Source organism: Hippichthys cyanospilos, chromosome 3, assembly GCF_059441005.1.
Source record: "Hippichthys cyanospilos isolate Australia breed blue-spotted pipefish chromosome 3, RoL_Hcya_1.0, whole genome shotgun sequence".
NCBI lineage: Eukaryota > Metazoa > Chordata > Actinopteri > Syngnathiformes > Syngnathidae > Hippichthys > Hippichthys cyanospilos.
Genome location: NC_142371.1, coordinates 22,199,697 through 22,224,305, shown reverse-complemented (window position 1 = coordinate 22,224,305; position 24,609 = coordinate 22,199,697). Strand labels below are relative to the sequence as shown.

The 24,609-nt window shown below is 39.2% G+C and overlaps 1 protein-coding gene across 1 annotated transcript; it reads left to right on the top strand.

Moving 5' to 3' along the window:
• The first annotated feature begins 687 nt into the window (after window positions 1–687).
• On the top strand, window positions 688–23,107 carry cpne4a (copine IVa). The gene is made up of 16 exons (XM_088410607.1): window positions 688–796; window positions 4,455–4,653; window positions 5,494–5,664; window positions 5,736–5,807; window positions 7,222–7,296; window positions 8,553–8,636; window positions 8,727–8,816; window positions 10,530–10,628; window positions 13,441–13,527; window positions 16,164–16,223; window positions 16,724–16,857; window positions 16,930–16,984; window positions 17,264–17,315; window positions 18,644–18,777; window positions 18,900–19,136; window positions 19,481–23,107. The coding sequence occupies exons 2-16, from the start codon at window positions 4,480–4,482 to the stop codon at window positions 19,610–19,612; spliced, it is 1,656 nt and encodes a 551-aa protein (XP_088266733.1). The 5' UTR covers window positions 688–796; window positions 4,455–4,479; the 3' UTR covers window positions 19,613–23,107.
• The last annotated feature ends 1,502 nt before the right edge of the window (window positions 23,108–24,609 follow it).

The following is a 24,609-nucleotide window of genomic DNA, read 5'->3' as shown; positions in this document are numbered from 1 at the left end:
GGATGTCAAGTCAATTCACAACCACCCCAACTTCAAAATAAAGTTGACCAAATCACTGGAAAAACAGTACGGGACGTTTCTCTACGTTTTATTTATTTTTTTAATTAATTGAAAGGAAAAATTAATGGCATAGTACCATTTCATCAGGAAAAATATTTTGACTACACTTAAAGTGATGCCAACATTATTTTTCATGTACAATTATTTCTTTTCAAAACACGTATTCAACTTGCTTGTGTGAAAATGACATCAGGTGCTTAAGGTTTGGGTAATGACCAATCACACTTTATCTGTTGCCTGGATTAGGTCACGTGACGTTCCTAACTGGAGCCACAATTGGTTATTGCATCAGCTGTAGTCCACGTGACGTCATGATCGGCAGAAAGTGGCGCAAAGTGTTTTTAAAGGTACTTTAAATTCATAATGTATTTATTAAATTAGGAATGGACAAAACATTAACTCTATTGCGAGCAATGGCGAAATGGGCTTACTGTGTTTTTGAGTAAAAATAAATAAATAAAAATCTTCCGAACGTCGATTGATGCAGTTCGTGTGATAGCCTACCAGGGGGCGTCCTCACACTGCAACAACACCCCCGTCATGAATGCGCGTGTGTGTGCGTGAGTGCGGGCTTTCCCCACGTTTAAGGCGCGCGCGCGGCGACGGGAGGCTGTAGAGGCAGAAGAAGAGGAGGAAGAGGATGAAGGTGTGCAGCGCTGATATCAGTTGAGATCCCAAAAGCCCAAACTTTGTGACGCCATCTTCCATCTTTTTTCCACGCATCTGACCACTGAAGGTAAAAAAAAACAAACAAAAAAACTGCCAAAACTCTCCCGCATGGCATTCCTATACTTCCACCATCTTCATCCTCTTATCTTCCTCATCTTTTTCCTCACAAAGAAACAAGAGATCTTTCCTTTCCTTTTAATGCTTTTGCATGTAGAGTATTGATGAATAAATGAACGTGAATGTCGATGAAAAGCAATTTGATTATTTATTTGATATCCTCAAGTGTAAGGTCCATGCACTCGAGTGGGAGCTCTTTGTCCTCACTCGTAAAACAATCCAATGCACTAGTGGACCGACTGTGTGTAACTAATAACATTTTCACCATTAGTAGTGCTACTCAACAAATACGCAATTAAATCTTTGTGAAATACTGTGCTGAATGTAATATCAAAATGTCCACAAATTGTTTTGCTTCATCAATACCATGTAGTTCTGCCAAAGTTGTCCTATTTCTGTGCAGTAATGTCATACACAAGTGAAAGACAGTAGTGGAAAAATCAGGAATTCTACTCGTGTGGCAAAGTCATTTTACTTGTGTGATGAATTATTTCATGAGTGGAAACAAAGCGCATATCAGTGCACGGCACTTAAGATACTGCAGCTTTATATGAAGTCATTTGTCTGATACTCTTGATAGGCATCTTGAGATCCATTTACAAGTACACACTTTGTCAATATTTATAAGACAATTTAGTGCACTAGTAAATTGAGAGTGTCTTACCACGCTTTATCCACTACTACTTTTAGATTACCAATAAACCAACTACTTACTAGTTACTAGTAAACCACTGCACTAGTAACACAACCAGCTCCAACTTGTAGGCATGTGTCATACTAGTAGTCTCCTGGACCAGTAACACCAAGAGGCCTGATAGTAGTTTTACCGTTCTAGTAACTCAGTATAGTATTCCGACTAGTATGTCAAAGTTGGCAACTAATGTGCAAAAATATCATTAGTGCACTGAATTGTCTTTGTAGAGAGTTTAATACACAGTACATAGCAGTACTTGTAAAACAATCTAGTGCACTAGTAACTTGCGTGTCTGTCTAGGCATTTTTGACCTATATTTTGGCCCTCTAAAATAATATTAAACATTCTAGCAAACCACTTTGCTCCACCGGTAACACAACCAGGTGGAACTAGTAGGCATGTGTCGTACTAGTAGGCTCCTGGATCTTACCGAGAGGCCTGATAGTAGTTTTACTTCACTACTAACACAGCATTGTAGTCCTACTAGTATGACAAAGTTGTCAACTCATGTCCAGAAATGTCTACTAGTGCGCTGAGTTGTCTTAGTCGTGAGAACAAAGTACTCTAGTGGCTTGCTGAACCCAACTAGTAACACCATGAGGCCTGATAGTAGTTTAACCTCATGAGTAACACAGCATAGATGTTATACATCCCAACGTTCTCCAACTAGTATGCAGAAAGCTCTACTAGTGCATTGATTTGTCTTAGTAGTGTGGACAAAGAGTTAAATAGTACATTTTTGTACTAGTAAGCTCATTTTTTCTTATCAAGACAACTCAACTAGCTTGTAGTACAACTGTGTCTTACTAGTAATGTTGATTTTCATTCTACTGTAAGTGTCATTTATAATTGCAATTAAGCAATTACGAGTGAACTGTGTTGCATTAAAAACACTAGTAGACAATATTGCTGGAGTTTAACTGGAAGTTGGTAGATTCAGTTTTTTCCTCACTAGCAAATTGTAGTACTAAGTTGTCTGATTAGCACAGAGTGGAAGGCAGTCTTGGGAAAAATGTTTTTAGGTTGAATGTATTTATATGGAAATGGCTTGGCGTTTGGCATACATACAAAAACCTTATATTCTGTATATAGTGCATTCATTCTATTTTTATGATACTGTACATATGGTGGACTCACCTTGATGCCGATCACATGACCTGGAATGGTCAGGAAGTGGCTCAGGTGACAGGGTGTGCTGCTTTATCGATCCACACGCTTACAACAGACTAGCGCTGAGCTAACACTTCTTCATCATCCTCATGACGGTGAAGACGATATGGTTTTGTCGTTTCAGGTTTCCGCTTGCATTCAGTGTTTATTTTTTTAGGTCATTTGAGTCGACATGCTGTTACTTAATCACATATGGTAATTTTAAGATTCTTATAAACTCTAATAAGCTGGTCATTTTTATGTGTTTGCTACTTTTGACACCTTTCTCATGACTATATATGGTCATTTTCATGATTTGTTTTCACAATACCATATAGGTAGACTTGTGCACTTGTGTGTGCAGTCCACATGGTAGACAATATAATCTTGGCCTAGTTTGACTCTACCGACCAATCACATTGATGCTTGCTTGGTGACATCAAACCAGCCGACAAACTAGCTAACTAAGCTAAGTTAGCTGGTGAAAATCAAACATTGTCCATGTGGAACAGTCATCCATCGAAAACTTCTGGCAGAAGCCTTGGCGTGAAGCTAACAAAGCTAGCTAACTAAGCTAATTTAGTAATTGAAGCCAACTAGCGCCACTTGACCTACAACAAGCTACTAGCTATAGCGATTTAACGCTTTTCTACCGCAGCCACCGCTGAGTAACTATGACACACTCCCCAACAGCTATACTTTGGACAAATATTATTATTGACACTTATTTTGACAAAAATGTCAAACAAATTGAGCAGATTGATGTGATTAGTAGCTGCACTTCCATGTTTGTCCTCTTGATTACAAAGCACGACAACGAGTCTGGATGTGACAAGTTCAAACATTTACCCATAATCCTTTTGGGAGTTGTTGAATGGCAACAATAATTAACCATGTCGCGTATGATGTCACCGGCGCTCTTTAATCCGCCGCAGGATGTCAGCGCTCTGCCTGCGGGAGCATTCATCCGCCGCTTGACTGCTCAGCCGCCGCAAAGCCTCAGCGGGCCGCCATTGACGCTCCCAGCATGCACCTGCTCGGCTCACACTCACATACACATACGTTGGTGAACCTCACCACCTCGACGCTTCCGTCCTCCAGGCTCACCTTGAGGGCAAAGGAAGTCTGCCGCTTTTGAACACTTCCATTGGCAAACTACTGCCATGATCTTTTACTTTTTGACTCTCTCATAGGATCTCTCCATCTGGAAAAAAAATCGTCATAAATGTGAGCTCGAAATAACAGAAAATACATGAAATGAAAAGGGTTTCTGAATGTAAATGAAAGAGTGACACAAAGTGATGAGGCGTGTCAGTCTGGAAAAGTAATGAAGTGTATTGAAAAGGAATATAAAATGACTGTGATTCTTGAAGGGATACTTAAGGGAGGCGTAAGAGGGATGAAGAGTGATGAAAACTCATGAAGAATAAGAAGGATGAGTAAATAAAAAGTAAAACAATGTAATAAAGATGCTGTAAAGTTACAAAGTGTGAGGAATGAATGTGATGGTGTGAGTGTTTAGCGATGAAATAAGAGTATGCCAGTCAATGTTATGACATATAATGACAAAAAATGCCATTCAATGGTGTTGTGCAATATGTTGTGCGTAACCTGAGCTGCAGTGTGTCAGGAAATTGCCAATGGAGGATGATGACTTCCTGTGCGGGCGTCTGATAACACACATGACGTAATGCTCACACAGACCCGAACCCAAACTCGAACACACGCTAACCGTAATTACATGACATCTGCCTTTCGCACATAGACTTCCCCGTCTAGTCCCGGCCACCATGATGAGCGACATCTACGACTCGGCGTGCGACTCGTTGGGTCTGCTGGAGTCTACGTGCCTCACCAAAGTGGAACTGAGAGTGACGTGTAAAGGGATCAGCGATCGAGATGCTCTCTCCAAACCGGACCCTTGCATCGTGCTCAATATGCAGTCGCACGGACAGTGGATGGAGGTGCGTCGCCAAGGCAACAGCATCACAAGCACATGCATGTACGTGTGTGTATGTGCTAGTTTGGGATACTTGTTGCCCATTTTTTAAGGGTCTCTCAGTTTATTTGACCTGTTTTTCTCATTCTTGACTTGCTTTTTTACTTGGTGCAGTTTTTTTTCCGACTGTTTTTTGTGTGTTGTTTGTAACTTGCTTTTTAACTTAGGGCCTTGTGGCGAGTTTTAAGTTTTGAGATGGCTTTTGATTATTTTTCACTTTTTTTTTATTTGATTGTGACAATTTTGGACCTGGTTTTTGACTTGGGTCTTGCCATTAATGATCTTTAACTTTTTTTTAAAAAATTTCTTTGTGTACAAGTCAAGTTTTTTTTCCCTTGTTTTCAACCCCCATATTGGGAGGGGAGTTGACTTATACCTGCATAACTCAAAAGCAGACCAACTTCCTCCACATATCTGTATTTCAATAACATTATTTCAAATATGAAATAAGTACTACAATGTCATTTACACGTCTCAAAAGGATTGTATATATCCTCTAATTCGATATAGGATGCATCTGTTTTGGAGTGTTTGCAATTTCAAATACACTTTCATCAAGCGCCGCCTTATTTCCTCTTTGTTGTCAACAACGAGGCTGCGTGGATAATTTTTCTGGTGGACTTTGACCCATTATGAAAAGGAAAACGGCTTGACTTGTCTGATCAAGACAATAATGCAAGAGTAGTGGCATGGCACGTATGGATATTGGGGGGGGCGCAATAAAGAGCAATCGATCTACGCTTATTATGTATTGTAGATATGTTATCCTTGTTGATAAATGCTAGAGCCTTTTGTGGTTTCGCAGGTGGACCGCACGGAGGTGATGCGCAGCTGCGTCAACCCGTCCTACTCCAAAGTCTTCACGCTGGACTTTTACTTTGAAGAGGTGCAGCGTTTACGCTTCGAACTGTTCGACATTAACAACAGCAACTACAACGCTGACTTCCTAGGAGCGGTGGAGTGCACGCTGGGACAGGTCTCTTGTTGAATTATATCTAACACGACATATGCTAACGCTAGTGCTAACGTGTCTGTGCATGTGTGCAGATAATTTCTCAGAGGAAACTGTCCAAAGCTCTGCTGAGGCCAGGAGGAAACGTGGGAAAAACTATCATCACGGTAAATTTCTTTTAAGAGCTTCAAGTCATTTTTAGATTGGATTGGTCGCCACTTTGTTACAAGGTACCAAAAGACAAAGGCAACAAACCGGGAACTTTCAAAGCTGGAAAGCAGTCACACTAACCGTACCATGCTGCTCTATTCTTGTCGTTATTTCGTCATAGGTCGATATTTTGCACCATCGTTTTGATTATAATGGATGATAGGGATGAGGATAGTAATTTACAGGACATGAATTGATTTGAAATTTTGTTTTGGTCTTGTACTGAGCTACCAAGGTAATGATGATGATAATGACGATGAATGAAATGATGATGAGAAGGTTGCTGCTGATGAAGAAGATGATGTAGGTAATGACAGTAATGATAAGGATAATGTTGATGACGATGACATGATGAGGAAGATAATGAAAACAAGATAACGATGATGAAGACGGCGATGATCACAAGGAGGAAGATGATGAGGATGAGGAAAACGATAAGGAAAATGATGACGATGATGAAGATGCTGCTATAATGAAGAAGATGATGATTAGTAATAATAAGATGACAATGATAAAGATGATGAAGCTGATGGCGACGACAAGATGATGAAGATATTGGCAGTGATGATGATGATGGCGGTGTTAATGACACAGATAATGATGATGAAAAGGATCGTTAAAATGATGATAAAGAAAATTATTAAAGCATTGATAATGACGAATTTGTTAATGATGCTGATGACAGATAATGACAGTAAAAAAGAAGATAATGATGACATTGATAATGGTGAAGAAGACGATGATGAAGGTGTGATGATAACGATGAAGCTAGTTATGTTCATGACAAGATGATGATGAAAACAATGATCATGAAGATGATAGTATAGAAAAGCAACGACAATGATCATTTTGATGATGATAAAAATAACAGCAATGAAGATAATGATGAAGAATGTACTGATTATATGAGAATGAGAATGATGATAAGGATGATGAAGCTGAAAATGAAGTAAGATGATGAAGGTGGTAATGATAGCGATGATACAGATGAAGCTGATGATAATACTGTAATGATAATATGATGACGAGGACGATGATGATGATAAAGAAAATGATGAAAGTAATGATAATGACGATTCTGATGATGAAGATGACAAAGATAATGACAATGGCCATTTTGATGATAATGATGCTGATATTGATGATGATACTGACGATTCTGATGATGAAGATAATGACAATGACCATTCTAATGATGATGATGTAGATGGTGAAGAAGATGATAATGATGATGATGAATTTGATTATGGGTAGCAGCTTGTTCGCTGCATGTTTTGCACTTGGCATCATTGCTACATAATGAGCCCCTCATCACTAGCGTGTGTACGTACGCACGTGTGTGTGTGTGGGTATGCGCGCATGTGTGTTTAGATCACAGCAGAGGAGCTGACTGGGAACGACGACTACATCGAGCTTTCCTTCAGTGCCAGGAAGCTGGATGACAAGGTGATTTTAAACACAAACACACACGCATACACACGACTTCCACACAACAACGACGAATGCACACACAAAACTAAAACACTTTACACACACTATTGAACACATGACTGAAAGGCTCAGAAACACACTATTAAAATGCTCACACACGACTGAACCTTTTTTCTTACATAAATTTTCGGAACGCTTTCATACATGACTGAATTGCTCTCACACACACTCCTAAAAGTCTCTCATACACATTGCATTTTTTTTTCATGCTCATTTGCATACCTGAAAAACACAACATCACACAACCAAATCGCGCTGTCATGCAGGACTGATTAGTTTTGTGTAATTATACTGTAGGAACACTCATGTAAAATAAGTGAAAAGCTCTCACAAAAGCTCATACAGACATTTCAGTAGTTCTTGTAATCAGTAATGTATGAGAGCAATTCACCAGACTCATACAGACAACCGAAACACTCACATACCCACTACTCAAATGCTTTAACACACACTACTGATTTTTTACTAAAGCACTCACACACACAAAACTAAAACACTCTCACAAACAACTCTCACTGTGCACACACACAACTGAAAGACTTTTATTTAAACTACACTTTTTTTTTTTTTTACGATAGAATCACTCATACACACAGTAAACCACTCTAACGCCAGATTTTTTGTGATCAAATACACTCACACATAAGGCTAAAATGCTTGGAGTCTGGTGACTTGCTCTCATACATTACTGATTACAAGAACTACTGAAATGCTCTTATCTTATATGTTTTATATCATCATTCTCATACATACATAAAACTGAACTCTCGCAAGCACTACTGATTTTTTTCTGGTCACATACATAACTTATGCATGTACACACATTCGCACACGCTAACAAAATGCTCTCACATACACATGTGAAACACTCACATATTAGTGAGTTTAAATATTTCTGAAATACTCTTAAACACATTTTTTTTATATGAATAGTATGACAGAAACGTTGACACATCAGAAACTGAAATGCTCTCGTGCATGCAAATAAACCCTCACACAGACTACTGAAATGTTTTCTCACACACACTACTGAAACTCACACAAACACACAAGTGAAACGCTCTCACAAGTACAACTGATTTTTTTTTTCATGAACATAACTTTAACACACACATATAGGCGCATACACACTAACAAATTGCTATCAGAAACACGAATCTCTCGTATTACTATAAATATTTTTGAAATGCGGTAACGTTTGTGCCGTTCAGGACTTCTTCAGTAAGTCGGACCCCTTCCTGGAAATCTATCGTCTGAATGAAGATGCCACACTGCAGCTTGTCTACAGGACAGAGGCATGAAGTCACTTAAGCGTGCCCACTTAACACGTAACATGCGTTCCTGCTATGGCATCACACGTGTTATTGATTTTGTGTTCTTTTCAGACGGTCATGAACAACCTGAATCCTGTGTGGAAAACATTCAAGGTTTCCCTCAACTCACTGTGTAACGGAGATCACGAACGCAAGCTGCAGGTAGAAAGACACGCGTCACTTCCTCACAAACACTTCCCGTCTTCATAGTGATGTCATCAATGGTCACGATGTGTCGCTTTGGACCACCTGTGAGTCTTTACCTGTGAGTCTTTACTGAGCAATTATGGGTAGTGTTGTCCTCCTCCCAACTGTCCAATTGTAGCGTTTTTAATCTCTGTGATGTTGACAAAATATATGAATCCCTAGTGGAGTTTATGTGGTTGCCATGGGTACGGTAACATTTATTTTTAGCACTTTCCCGATAGAGCGACGATTGAGTGGAAGTGGGCAAAATTGATGTTTGAAGACAGTCGGGCGGATTAGAAAGAGAAAAAAGAAAGTGGAGAAGAGTGAGCGCTGGGGCTGCTGGTTAATTGACTCACTTGATGTTCTGTCACAGTGACAGCTCGTTAACACTTGACGGCGCTCACGTACACAAACAGGAACACTCTTTTTCCACCACTATCTTTCTTGCCTTCCCTCCTTGCTCCTTTACTCGGCTTCCCCATTTTGTTTTTCGGCCTTCCTGCCTTCATTTTTTACTTTCTTCCATTTGCTTGCTCCATTTTTCTGTCTCATCCCTTGCTTTCCTTGTTATCTTATTTTCCTCGAATATTACCTTCACTTTACTTGATTTACTCAGATTTTTCTGTGCTACCCCTATTTTTTTCCTTCCTTCATTTCTTCTTGCATATTTTCTTTCAAGCTTCCTTCCCTTTCTTCGATTATCCTTCCTTCCTTCTTTCCTTCCTTCCCATACCCTTTCCTTCTGTGCCCTTTTTGTTTTTATTTCCTTTATCATCCTTCCTTACGGTACCCTTTTTGTCTTTTCTTCTTTCCTCAAATATTTGCTTAACTAACCTCTTTCCTTCCGTTTTCTGATTCTTCTGTCCTTCCCTTCTGTGGATTTCTTTCCTTCATTTCTTCCTGAATATTTTCTTTCTAGCTTCCTTCCTTCCTTACCTCCCTTGCTTTCCTTCAATTCTTCAATTCTTCCTTCCTTCCCATACCCTTTCCTTCTGTATCCTTTTTGTTTTATTTCCTTTTTCATCCTCCCTTCCTTTCTTCCTTCCCTTTCTTATACCTTTTTGGTTTTTCTTTCCTTTTTACCCCCTTCCTTTTTTCCGTTATTTACTTTTCTTTCCTTTTTACAATTTCATTTGTATAGTAACTCAGTTTCTTCCTTAATTCGTTCCTTTCTTCACTTCCTTCACAATTTTGTTTTTTGCATTTTTCCTTTTATGTTTCCTTCTTTCCATAATTTCCTTTCACATTCTGTGTTCCATCCTTTTTTATGCCTTCCATTTCCATCTTTTCTTCGCCCTCTCTCGATGTATTCTTTCCTGTTTTTTTCTACATTCTTTCCTTTGTCTAGTTCCTTCCTTCTTCCCTTCCTCCCTCCCTCCCTCCCTCCCTCCCTCCCTTCCTTCCTTCCTTCCTTCCTTCCTTCCTTCCTTCCTTCCTTCCTTCCTTCCTTCCTTCCTTCCTTCCTTCCTTCCTTCCCTCCCTCCTTCCTTCCTTCCTTCCTTCCTTCCTTCCTGTGGCATACGCATCATCTAATTGGCTTGTGGGGTTATAATGACATCACTTCTTTCTTTTCCTCATCAATGAAACATGGTCACAACGCCAAAGCACAGCCGCTAAACCAAAGCTAATTTGCTAATATTAGGTAATGAGATGTAAATGAAGGTGTGTATGTGTGTGCGTGTTCAGTGCACAGTGTGGGATTGGGACTCAAACGGGAAACACGACTACATTGGCGAGTTCGAGGCCACCTTCCAAGAGATGCGGGGCGCTATTGATGGACGACAGGTACCACAAATCACACACCTACAAATAGCACAATATCAGCTATTATATATAACATTTTTAAGAATGATATTCAGTGATACTAGCTTGTGGCCCGCAGAGTACAATTCAATTTTGTTTAACGTTTAAGATCAATCCATTTGCATTTAATCTCAAACTACTGTTTGTTTATGGTTAAACATTTATTAGGGTTATTTTCATTGCTTCGTTTTATGCGCCATCAAAGCGCGTTAAGTGTTTTGCGAGTATTTGAGTATGAAATGAGGCAAGTTATTTAGCAGGTGGCGTGTGTCTATTTAAGCAGCAGCAGTGATGAGCGAGCAAAGTCACATTCAGACATTGACTTGAAGAACAAGAGCAGATGTTTTCTGTCTCAGCAGACGATAGAGGAATTCCTCAGAGTGCTGTGGGTCGTTTGTTCTGAACTTTCTGCTGCGCCGTGAAAGACAAAAAAAGAAAAATAAATAAATAAAACAGCTCCTGGAGGAGACCAAAAAATCCCAACGAGTCCAAAGCGTGAAAACTTGTGATCCGTCTTCAACTTGAGCTGCAGAAGCAATTTAACGGATCAACGAGTCACGCAACCACACACTGACAGCTACACACTGACAACTGCACAACTTGATGAGGCCATGAGAGGCTATGAGGTCATGAGATTGCAAAGCTGTGGGGCTATGAGAACATTAGGCTATTAGACAATGACACCAGGACAGCATGAGGCCATGAGACTCTAACACCATGAGAAACTAACACTATTGGATCATGAGGCTATGAGAGTTTGATTGATTAAGCTTTAATACTATATGAGACTATATAAGGCTATGAGACCATAATGCCTTGAAACAATGACATGTCGCACACTGAAATCGTAAAGCTATGAGATCAGGGTGCGATGAAACCATGAGACGATGAAACATTTACGATACTATGATACAAAGAGCCATTATACAATAGGAATGTGATCAAATTAGGTTTTGGGACCATGAGAGACTATGAGGCTACAACACCATAGGGCTATGAGACCATGATGATACTTTGAGGACATGGTATCATTAGACCATGACATGATGATTGAGATCAGGAGACTATGAGATTATGAGGCAGTGGATGAGATCAAAAGGCTATAACAACATGAGACTATTACATTATGATACCAAAAGGCCATGATGAGATCATGACCCCAACTGTGATGTGATGACAACATGAGACTGTAACTTGCGACTGGGAGACCATAAGACTTCAGTTTGAGACCTGTAAGCTATGAGACAATGAGACTATGATACGACAAATGGGACAATGAGACAAAATAAAATGAGATGAAACTATAACCTCATAAGACTATGAGACAACAAGATGGTGGCTGTGACGTGAAATGAATGAGGCTATAAAACTATGACAACATGAGACATTGAGACTCTATGAGACCATAATATCACATGAGACCATAATATTATATTGCTATGAGACAATGCGACTGAGACAATGAAACCTCTGCTGTGTCTGATCCGTTTTCCTTTTAATGCCAAGCTAACCTAGTTGTAATATTAGTGCTGAAGTCATGTGATGCTAGGAGGCTAAAGTAGCTCAAATGATGCTGAACCAGCGAAACCTGAGCCGTTAATTGAAGCTTCCAGCAAGACAGGAAGTGCCAATTAGCGAGTAACAGCCAGCTTGTAAAGACCCCTCCACACACACACATTCAAAGATTTCCGCCATACAGGAAGGAAGGGATGCTAATTAAAGCTAACGCAAGTGTTGACAAGATGACCAAAACGTGATTCAAAACTCATTCAATCCCCAAAACGTATTTTTACGTAATTTTTAAGTTTTACACATTCATTCAGGTACTTTATATTTATTTCATTTTAGTACAGAAAACTAATGTGAGACCCCCCTTTAATATAATATTTGCAAAAAAAAAAAAACAACCTAAATTAATACCTGGGTACAAATGAGTGGACACTGTAAAGATCTATAAATACAGTGTTTGGGATTGAACAAGTTCATCAAAGCAAGCTTATTTTTTCACTAAGAGTCTTTTATAGAACATACAGGTGTAGTATGCTAAAAATTAGCTACATACGCAAACACTCTGTCAAGCTATATAGCTTATGCTAAGCAAAGTAAAGCACTTGCGCATAAGTAGATATATTAGTTTAGTATAGTTCATTTGTTTAGTTCAGACGTGAAAAAATATAATGACTGTACAGATACCCGTAATTCTCTTCATCTTTCTCTTTCCTTCTACATTTGTATCTCCTCTTTTCTATATAGTACCTTTACTCAATTTCTTTCCATCTCTCGTCCTACTTTTTTCTTCTCCTACCTTCTACTGATTATATTGCTCATTTCTTCTCACTATACTATTTGCCCTTCCACCTTTACTCATCCCTCTCCCTTGCTCCTCATACTTTGCCTCCACCTTCTCTGAGTATTTCTCTTCCTTTTCTTTGTCTCCTTCTTCTCGCTCATCCACCTCCTTTTTTTGCCATACTCCTCCCTTACTCCTTTGTCCTCTTCCTCAATTGTGAATTGGTTGGCTGTCTTCCCGCTATCCTTCCTCCTATTCCATTGTTTATTTGGCGACCTCCTCCATTCTACCTCCTCCTCCTCACAGTGTGTTTAGTGACTCGGTGATGGACGTGTTAGTGACACACAATCAGGAGCAGACGCTATGAAACAACCCTGCAAAATATGACCCAAAGTGCTGGAAACACACACACACAAAAATAATGAGGGTTCAGCTGGAAGCGAGAGCTTTTACAGAATTTTAGGTTTGTAATATGGTCATGTGATTGTGTGTGTGTTTGTGTAGGTGCAGTGGCCTTGTATAAACTCCAAATACAAAGTGAAGAAGAAGGGCTACAAGAACTCTGGCATCGTCATTCTCAACCAGTGCAAGGTCAACGATACTCTTTTTTTTGTTCTCTAATTCAAAGGTTGTCACTTCGGGGTGAACTTTTAACTGGGTTTTATGCAAGTATCAGAAAATTTAATTTAATGTTTTTTAATGCCAGGAACATTACATTTTCAAATTAAGAGCAAATTAAGTTCTTCAATCCCAAAGATGTCTTTTTACTTTTTTTTTTAAGAATTCATTCAATCTCAGGAACTCATTTATTTATTTATTTATTTATTTATTTTCAAGTTCTTGGCTGAAAAAAATCTAAATGGCTGGTACGAAATATATTAGGTTCTGTACTAAAATACTCAATAATGTCGTACATTAAAGTAAACAATTACTTTAGGCACTTAACTTTGTACTTAAGTACGAAAGTTATCGATTACTTGAAGTCATTGATTACTTCAGTACTTATTACTCATTAGTACTTATTACCAGTGCTTCAGACTGACATTTTAACTGGGTTTCATGCAGGTATCAACAAATCTTTTAATGCCATGACCGGAACTCTAAATTTTCAAATTAAGAGCAAATGAACTCAATCAGTTCCATAGACGTCGTTTTCTTTTTTCATGTACTTGGCTAAAGATGTGTCTAAATGGCTGGTACTAAATGAATTAGGTACCAAAGTACTCAATTACTTCAGGTTTAGATTTTAATTACTAAAATACTCAATTACCTGTTAATGAAGGACTAAAGGTATTAATTGCTTGAAGTAACTGATTACTTTAGTACTCATTACCAATAAAGTAATCGACTTCTTTAGTACTGTATTACCTACTACCTAAAATAATCAACTACTACTTAAGGTAATAATTTATTTTAAGTACTTAAAGATTATTTGCTTACAGTTTTTAATATACTTTACATTTTTAAACCCACCTTTAGCCAAACACTCAAATAAACATTTAAAATACTATATATATATATATATATATATATATATATATATATATATATATATATATATATATATATATATATATATTTATATTTATATACCACTGCTCTAATTTTGCTTAAGTTTCTCTTCTTTACTTGTCCTAGCCTTCCTTGTCCTAGATTTGAACCCACGACCTTTTGAATGTGAGGCAGACCTGTCTTTACGTGGCGAGCAGTCAGTTGTTTGTCTTGATTGGCCTTGACAGTGGCTGGCGATTATCCGTGGGTGTGAACGTGAGCTTGAATGCTGGGCGGTCTAAATGAGCAGGTGAATTAGCATGATTGATGAGCCAGCGCGCTGTGGGCGGAGCCAACAGACAGAATGAGAGCAGCCGCTGTCCCTAATGAGGCCAACAACACAACAAGTTTATTAGGGATTTATATGAGGTGGACAATGTAGCAGGGCTGCAATTGAAGATCATTTCAATAATCAATTATTCTGGAGATTCTTTTTTTTTTCAGCAGATTTTCAAATAGCATGTTTTCATATCCATTACTTAATTCAATAAGGGGATATTATTTCAAATTGACAGTGCAGAAAATATACAAAAATCATTATTTATGAAATTGTTATTGGTTTGGTCTGTAAAGTCAGAACATAGGCAAAAATGTGGTAATTGTTTTTCAAATTAAAAGCTTTTTTTATTTTTATTTAATCAGACTGTTCTCATGGAGGACTTCAGAATTATTTTATTGAAAAGATGAACTTCAATAGGATTACTCTATTTTCCTTAGCCAAGTACAGTAAATCCTAATCAGCACAAATCATTTTTTAATGAAAACAAAATCCTTAAAACATAGTTCTGTGCCATACATGTCCGATCTAATTAACAATCTGTTTTATTTCTGGCTTATCTGTTGAAAAATTGCGTCACTGATGACAATGTAAAACGTTAAACAAAGCTTACAATGTTTTGCAAAGGAGTTCCTAAAACACAATTTAACAATATCTTTTTCATGCTCCAATTGATTGGCTCTTAATTTGAAAATGTACCATTCTTGTGACATCATTAAAAACCCTTATCTTAGATTTATTAACACTTGCAGAAACCTTGTTATAATTTCACATACTTCCATTTGAGAACCACTGATTCAAACAATCCATTCTCTAAAATAATTATAAATTAATTCAATATTTGACTAGTTGTTGCACCTATACTGCAGCATATAGAGCCATAAAACGTTTCATTTACTGTATACGGGTTTATTTGTAGGCCCATAGTGATTTGTCTTTTTTTTTTTTTTAATTTCCTACGTGTATTATTTCCCTCATTTTTCAACAACATTATTTTCCCCTCATTCCCTGTTCCCCTTGTTTCATTGTTCCCCTTCTCCCTTCCTCCCAGCTCTCATCCAACTGCATGTCGAAGCAGTCAGGGGGGCTACCCCCATGAGCCCCCCACCATCGACTCACCGCGCTTCTTCATTTCCTCCGTTCTTCATGTTCATGGTCGTTTTGTCATAAAATTTACATAAAAGTGGCATGCAAAGAGGTCAGAAGTCACTTAAATATAGCATAAGTGGAAGAGAAATCCCCGGATCCTCCAGGACCAGAATAGGCGTGTGCACGAAGCGTGTGCCTGAAGTGATGTGTGCGGGAAGCGTGTTCATCCTCATCAAACGTCGTCCGCTGGTGAATGAAGTGCATGATGAAAGTTTTTAGTTTCTTTCAACATTATATTCTTTGTTTGCAGATCATCAAGATGCATTCCTTCCTGGATTACATCATGGGGGGCTGCCAGATCCAATTTACCGTGAGCACACACACACACACACACATGTGCAGACACACACATACGTGCACAAGTCGCATCCAGGTCAGAGTCCTGCTTCTTATTCCATCAAGAGGCACCCGGGTTCCCGGAGTGGTTCTGATAATGTTGCCACGGCAACGGTAGCCAGGGCAACACCAACCCACCGCCCCGGTGTCCCACTTAGCGACCACGACAGACCTTCTTGTGTGGTTGCACCGGTCCCACCGGTCACGCAGATGCTGACACATCATAGCGTCAAAGATGTCATTGTGGCAACACAGCAAAGAGGAAGTGCTGATGGTGGATTCAGCGAGCTGATTGGCCGAACTGAGAAGTCATTTCAAAATAAAACAGGAAGCAATCAAAATACAACTATCAGCAGAATCTCAGGATCTCTTTTAATGTTTATCTAACGTCACTCATCTCGCATGACATTCCACCGATTTCATCACAAATTACACATTACATCCCAACATCTGATTGGCTGCTCCCTGCATCAGGTGGCCATAGACTTCACAGCGTCCAATGGCGACCCTCGCAACAGTTGCTCTTTGCACTACATCCACCCATACCGACCCAACGAGTACCTGAAGGCGCTGGTTGCTGTGGGCGAGATCTGCCAGGACTACGACAGGTAGGCATCGACCAATCAAAAAAGGGAATTGACTGAGCGCCTGAGCATCACCCTGTTTCTCTTTTGTTCCAGTGACAAAATGTTTCCAGCATTTGGCTTTGGAGCTCGCATCCCACCAGACTACAAGGTACATTCAAAGTCTGTTAGCTAAATGCTAACATAAACTGCCAATCGTCATTGACAGGCTAATGAAAATTAGCACTGCTCTTACATGAATTATAAACCCTCCAAAAAGTGATGAACGCGTAACAATATTCTGGCAAATATTGTCTCGGAAAGAAGAAAGGTAAAAAAAGATGAGAAAGTAATTTTGACATTGATGTTTTTAGTTGAAGTAGACATCAAAGACATTTTACGTCCATCCAATCACCTTACTTCTCCTCTACCTCCTCTTCCTCCCCTCCAGGTCTCCCACGACTTTGCAGTGAATTTTAACGAGGAGAACCCAGAGTGTGCAGGTAGGTGCTTTGAAGTTCACTCACTCATTTAGAAAAAGAAAGAACTCTGAACGCGTATAACTCACGGACACAGAGCATGTAGCATGACGATGAGAATAATAATGAGAATAATAACGCGAAAGGTGATGATATGATGCGGAAGATGATCGATGAGGATGACAGATTTTGAACAGACTGTGATGAGGATGATATGTTGATGACGTGGTATAATTGAAGCGATAATGAGCTGTGAGGATGCTGACAAGCGGGTGATGAGGATAGTGGTGAGAACCTTGATAAAAATGTTCAGATGTTTTTCTGTTAAGGATGATACGACAATAACAAGGAGCATGATTATGATGATGCTGAGCAGAATAATAAGAATAATGATGAGAAAATGACGATTATGAGAATAGTTATGTGGTGATAACTCGGTGTACTGTATGATATTGTAATTGCAATGAGATGATGCTGGCAATAGGGTAAATGATGAAGAAGATGTGCGAGGATGAGAATGACAATATTGATACTACTGTCTTAAAACAAAAGTAAGGATGATGAAGATGAAAATAATGAATCTGAAAATGATGATAATGAGGATGATGAATATATAATGGCCTTTTCGGTCATCATGATAATGATGAAAAAAATAACGATGAGAATCAAATGACGAGGATGGTGATACGATAATAATGAAAACAACAAGAAAGTTGATAGTCAATCATGAGGTAGATGACGTGGATGATAAGAATGATGAGGATGAACATAATATCATGATAATGACAAAGCCAATATTCTCTTTATGCAAATATTGATGTTGCTCTGATGATGATAATAATTAGGACCGAGAGATGATGTTGAGAATCGTAATAAAAATGACGATGATGATACAGATCGTAAGACCCGCATTGTTGTTGGTGAATGCCTCATAATTTGAGGTTGTCAGAGCTGTCACCAAGCTAACAGCTAATGCCGTCCTACAGCTAAAGGTCACGTTCTGATGCACTAATTAAGACAGCGAGCGTTCCCTCGGTGACCGTTCCTTTACATCAGAGACGCCCCGTGGCATGCTAGGACATGGACCACCTTAATCTCACTTAGCTTGACCTCAAACCGAGGACACAAAATGACTTTTACATCATTATTATTTGAGCTGTGAACAAGTGAGATAAGACCATGAGGAAGTGGTGAACATTCTCATGTGCTTCTCATGTTTTTCCCATGCTTCTCCTGCTTTTTCACATCTGCTTTGTGTGACCCTTTTATGAATTTGTCACATGATTCTCATGTTTCGCAGGTTCTTAATTGTTTCATGGTGTGATTGTCATGTGTTTATCATGTTCCTTCAGGTATCCAGGGCGTGGTAGAGGCTTACCAGGCTTGCCTTCCCAAACTTCAACTTTACGGACCTACCAACATCGCTCCCATCATAAATAAAGTGGCAAACTCTGCGTCGCAGGAGGTTCACACCAAAGAGGCAATGGTAGATAACGCGGTTGCTAATTGTTAGCTAAAATATCAGCTAATGTTTATACTTACTATGTACATACGCATCTGTATGAGCTACACAGTCTGAGGGATTGTTGTTGTGCTTGTTTATGCTAGCAATACTTCATCCTTTTGATCCTGACGGACGGCGTGATCACAGACATGGCGGACACGCGTGAGGCCATCGTGCAAGCGTCTCACCTTCCCATGTCCGTCATCATCGTGGGCGTGGGGAATGCAGATTTTGGAGACATGCAGATGCTAGACGGAGATGACGGGATCCTCAGGTCGCCGAGAGGAGAGCCCGTACTACGAGATATCGTACAGTTTGTGCCATTCAGGAACTTCAAGCATGTGAGTGTCACATGATCACAGTACTATGAGGATAAGGAAGATGAGGATGATGAGAATAATGATAATGATGAGAACCCCTCTGCTTTGAATGATTTTGGTTGTCATCAGAATGAGGGTGTTGAAAACGATGAGAACAATGATGAGAATGTTGATGATGCAAATGAAAACAATAACACTAATGTTGAGGCGGAGGGGCATGACGATGAAATGATGATAATGAGGATGATGGAATATGAGCCATCATCAGTCACGATGATAGCTCATTATAGTGGCAAACCTATGAAAGTGAAAAATAATAATATCTCGAGTTTTTGTTTTGTTTTGTTTTGTTTCCCACCCCCCAGGCATCACCCGCAGCCCTGGCTAAAAGTGTGCTAGCTGAGGTTCCCAACCAGGTGGTCGACTACTACAACAGCAGAGGCATCAAACCCAAAGTGCCCAGCCAGTATCACGCCTCCAGAACCTTTGGACCTTAAGGGGCTCGGCCCACTGCTGCCAACATGGCTGCCGTATATCTAAAAAGCACAACTTGTTCTTTGTTTTGTTCTTATGTGAATTTCCAACTGCAACCAATTTGTGTTTATGAGGGGGGGGACTTCCTGTGTAGTGTACACTTTGGAAGCATGTGATTGGTTAGCTTGTGTGTTAGCCTGATTTGCACTTAGTCACAAATTGTAGCGCCCCCTCTTTGTGGTGGTCGTGTTAGCACCTTTAGACACTTTGAATAACTACAGCAGACTGTCAACTTTGTGTTCCATTTTCACGTAAATGCTAACTTCCACTCTGAACTGCTCTTGACTGCTAATGACCCCTAACTATGCTAACAACTGCTCAAAACGGCTAGCGAAAGCTAGTAACCACTAACCGCTACTTTCGGCTAACTTTAGCTAGTGAACACTAACAACAGTTAAGGTTTACAAGTGACATCAGCCAATGACTTCCACTGACATTTAATAACCGCAAGTGACTGCTAATGTCTGCTAACTACTGCTAATGACTACTGCGAACAAATGGTACTGACAGCTATCGCTAGTAACCCCCAACAACCGCTAATGGCCTCTCGTCACAGCTCATGATTGCTAACAGCTGCTGATAAATACCAGAACATTATTAAGCAAACACCTGGTAAGAACAACTAATTATCTCCATACATCACTTGTGCATACTCATCTCAACGTCCTCTTGCTAACGACAACTAGCGACAGTTAATGACCATTACCACTGAGTACATACACAAAGTACCATTTATTTATTGATAACAGGTTCTGAAAATAAATAACAGATTCATCAAAGAAATACCATCATAAATAACTGGACCAAATCTTCATCTTCGATCAAAATACATCATAGTTCCCAACACATTGGCATCTTGCAGGAGAGCTAGTTTTAATTCCCTTTTGTTGCACGTTGTTTGAAGCTTAGCTGATTAGAAGATAAGAGTGGAGCAAAAAGATTGGAGTCTCCTTGAACCAGTATGAGGGCGCCAGGATCGCAGATGGAATCGCATTCACAGCATCCATGACACCACGCACATTTTGCTCAAAGGTTCAGTTTCAAAGTAAACAACTGTAGCTTTCGGCTAATAGTTTATCTGTTGACGAGTAACACGCATACAGAAAGATTGTGTAGAATGTTCTTATCTGGTCGTCTCATTTACATCGCCATACTTTTTTGCTTTCGTTCTTCTCCATTTCTCCTCTGGGACGAATTTGTCTCCACATGGTCCCGCTCCATGCAGCCATACTGTTGCAGACAGTCCAACATCGTTAACATTCTGTGTTCACAAAAACGTGGCTGCTCATTTAGGTGCAGAAAAAAAAAAAAAAAAAACATCCACCCCGAAGGCATACCATTGCAGTCTAGCATGCAACAGTCCAATAGCGCCGACACTCGCTTTCATTCACAGCAATTGCGGCATGAAGCGCAAAACAACCATTGTAACAACCATTGTAGGCTAATTGATAATGACTGCTAGTAACCGCTAACGACAGGGAGTGAAAGCTAACTGCTGCTAACAATTACAAACAATAGCTCGTAACAGCTTACTATTGCTAGCAAATGCTAACTACTAGTAACCAATAAAGACCACTGGTGACTTTTAATGGCTGCCAGACACCACTAATGACTGATGACTAGTGACCACTAAAAACTGCTAAAACCACAAAATACTGCCAATGAATGCTCGAAACGACTAACAACCACTAGTGACCATTAAGCACTACTACCTCTAACAATTGCTAAGGACCAATAAAAGCTGCTGTGCATGCACCCATTTTAGAGACTTCTCGCTAACTAGCCTGCAATAACTGCTAAGAATGCGCATACCTTAGTGTCTATGTTTTACAGCAATGCTTACAAAATGCTAACAGCTAATAGTTATTGCTAATGGCCGATTATTCTTGACTGATTATGACTACCTGTGTCTAGCTGATAGTGACCTCTAACGATCACTAACAACTAAAACGACAACCAATGATAACTGTTGACTGCAAACGACATTGCTCACACACTATTCTTAACGTTATTTTTTTACTTTATTCAATGCTAGCTGTAGCATCTTTAGGATCTGTCATGCATGAAAGGCAGAAGAAAGTGTTGCACTGTGAGCGAAGCACGTTGACGTGTTGTCTGGAAATTTACTGCGGGTGATGCACACTGTTGGACGTTTTTTGCAAATTTATTGTAGCTCGAGGGATCAAAGCGTCATGCATGAGATTGTGTGATTTTTGCATGTTAGAACATATATGCTAGCGTGCTAGGTCAAAACATATCCTATTAGCGTTTGATGAAATGTCAGTCTGCATGATATGTTTTCGGCCTAACCTCTGCTAGCATGCTATGTCAAAAACATATCTACTAGCATTTTATGTTGGGATGTCCTCAGTCCATTAAAGCAAGTAAATGTGTATACCGTAATGCATTAGGTTTTCATACGATGCCAAATAGAAAATAGGTGTCTATATTTTGGTGACAACAGACTAACAATATACAAAGCATTAATAAAAAATTCATAGAGGAAAGAGGATAGAGCAGGATGAAATTCACGCACAAAATGTCAGCCATGCATGTAATTTACCTTCTGACAAAACGGCCACAAGAGGGCTCTTGAAGAATCGGTGGCTGGTATACTTTACGAGTATCATATATATTATTAAAACGGTTTTCGATATTCACCCGTCCCTAAAATTATGTAATACATGTGAGCTAGCATATTAGCTCAAAACATATCTGATAGCATTTTATGCAATGTCTACTAGTGATTTGTTAAAAGTTATCTTTCGCATTTGATGATAAGTCCTGGTAGTGTACTATGTAAAAGCATGTCTGCAAGCATTTTGTGACATCATGCTTGCTAGCTGGATTGGTCAAGACATAACTGCTAGCATGTTATGGCAAAAAAAGGGTAACTGACATTAATGTCCTATTTTATATTTATGACAGAATATCTGCGAGCATGTTAGGTCAAAACATGTCCCGATAGCATTTTATGAACTTATATATTAGCGTGTTATGACATAACATATGCTGGTATGCTGTGAAAACATAACCGCTAACAGTTTCATAAAAATCATTTCTAAAATGTTATGATGTAATGTACTGTATGCACTAGTAATTCTGCTAGCATTTTATGACACAATTTTTTGGATGCTAACATGATATATGCTAGCATGTCGAGTCAAAACATCTGCTAGCATTTTATGCTATATGCTAAATATTTTATGCTATGCTACAACATGTCTGCTAGCAAAGTATTTTGCTAGCCTGACAAGTGTAGACTCCCAAGCACAATTTTCATAATCTTGAAAAATAGTTATGTTACAAGTGGAAACTGTTGCGTTTGCTCCCGTTTGATGTGTTTGGATCTTTTGTCTTCCTGGCGGCCATTTTGAAGCCTCTCGTCATTCCTGACGTGTGACTGTTTGATACAAGAAGGCGGATGGGTTACGTGACCTGATGACGACAATTAAAGTTTTATTACTGTCAAGATCAAGCAGAGTTTGCGTCCTAATTCCACCATATATTGTGCGAGCGTGCAATAATGAAAGCCATTTTGAACGTGCGCTATATTACTGGCCCTTTCACAATAAAACTGAGCAGTGAGGCTGACCAACAAAGACAAAAATTGGAACATTTTTGTCTTCGTCGTTGGAATGAGATAAGTGGGGTTCAAAGTTCAGCTCTCGCAGCGGGGCGGTATCCATCTTCCTGTCTTCCTGCCTCTTCCTCTCACACACGTCAAACTTAATTGGCCAACAGCACACTCACACGGTACGATGCCGGCGGCGAGGTCATGTGTACCGCAGACGTCAAAAATTACCTTGATACGACCTTCACTACTTGAAACCAACAATATTGTGGGTCATGTTATCTGACGTGTGTGTGTATTAGGCTAGAAATTGGTCTATTTTTGTTTTTATTTTGATGAACTACAATAATTGTGTCATGTTTTTGATTGCTTTTCATTTTTATCATTTTCAAGTAATATTTCTTGACTAATTATTCATTTTTTTAGATTTGATTGTTATCAAATTTGTCCTTTAATAATTTACACACACAAATATATATAATATATATATTTATATATATATATATATATACTTTTATGAGTATTTTGCATTTATATAATGCTTTCTTTTTTTCCCATGAGGCTAAGAAAAGGCTAATAAATGCTGAAAAAGAAAAAGCTTATCACACACCAACATTAAAGACACTAACAAATGAGGTTTTGGTGCTGCCAAAAATAAAAAAGACAACCTGATTAATTGACTTGATTGGGGTGTCATTCAGTTAATTGGACCTGAATTCTTTCCTTTTCTTTTTTTTAAAACTTCTCATCAAAATGAGAACGCAACGTGGCCACCAGGCATGTTCTCGCTAAAATGTGACATCGTCATGTGGGTCACTCTTCAGGACACTTTATTAGGGACGCAGCAACTACTCTTGAAAATAATCACACAGAACTTGTATATCCTTATAATTTGTCATTTGAGTTTTGATATCGTTTGCTGGTGTTCCTTATGAAGTGTCCAGAGGTGAAAAGGGAACTTTGTGGTAGTGCCACCTGGCGACCGGCGTCATCTGATCGAGGTCATGTAAGCCCGGAGGGCTCGTTGGAACTTTTTCTGTCACGGTTGAGGGACAAAATATCTTTGAATAATTTTCAAGTCCTCCTCCTCCTCTTAAGCCAATCTCTCTCTGGGGCAGATTGCTTCTGTCTGGATAGTTGGCGATGACTGCGCTGATGCAAGTGGCGGCAAGCGGCCAGCATGGAACGCTAATGATTGAGGGTCCACTTCCTGTTTGACTTGATGGAACGTTTGAAAGTGGCTATTCTTATTTATTTCAACATTTGCCTCAGTCTTTGCTTCAACTCACAGACGAGGTCAAACGCACTACGGAAACTTGATCAAACAGCTGAAACACTCTCATACACACTAATGAAAGCCTGTTATCATACAACTGAAATACTCTC

What these genes read in the sequence shown, in the direction of transcription:
- cpne4a (XM_088410607.1), top strand. Translation starts at nt 4,480, where the DNA reads ATGATGAGCGACATCTACGACTCGGCGTGCGACTCGTTGGGTCTGCTG. An exon ending in GCGCTATTGATGGACGACAG is followed by an intron (nt 10,629 to 13,440) that starts GTACCACAAATC and finishes GTGTTTGTGTAG; the next exon opens with GTGCAGTGGCCTTGTATAAA. An exon ending in ATCTGCCAGGACTACGACAG is followed by an intron (nt 16,858 to 16,929) that starts GTAGGCATCGAC and finishes CTTTTGTTCCAG; the next exon opens with TGACAAAATGTTTCCAGCAT.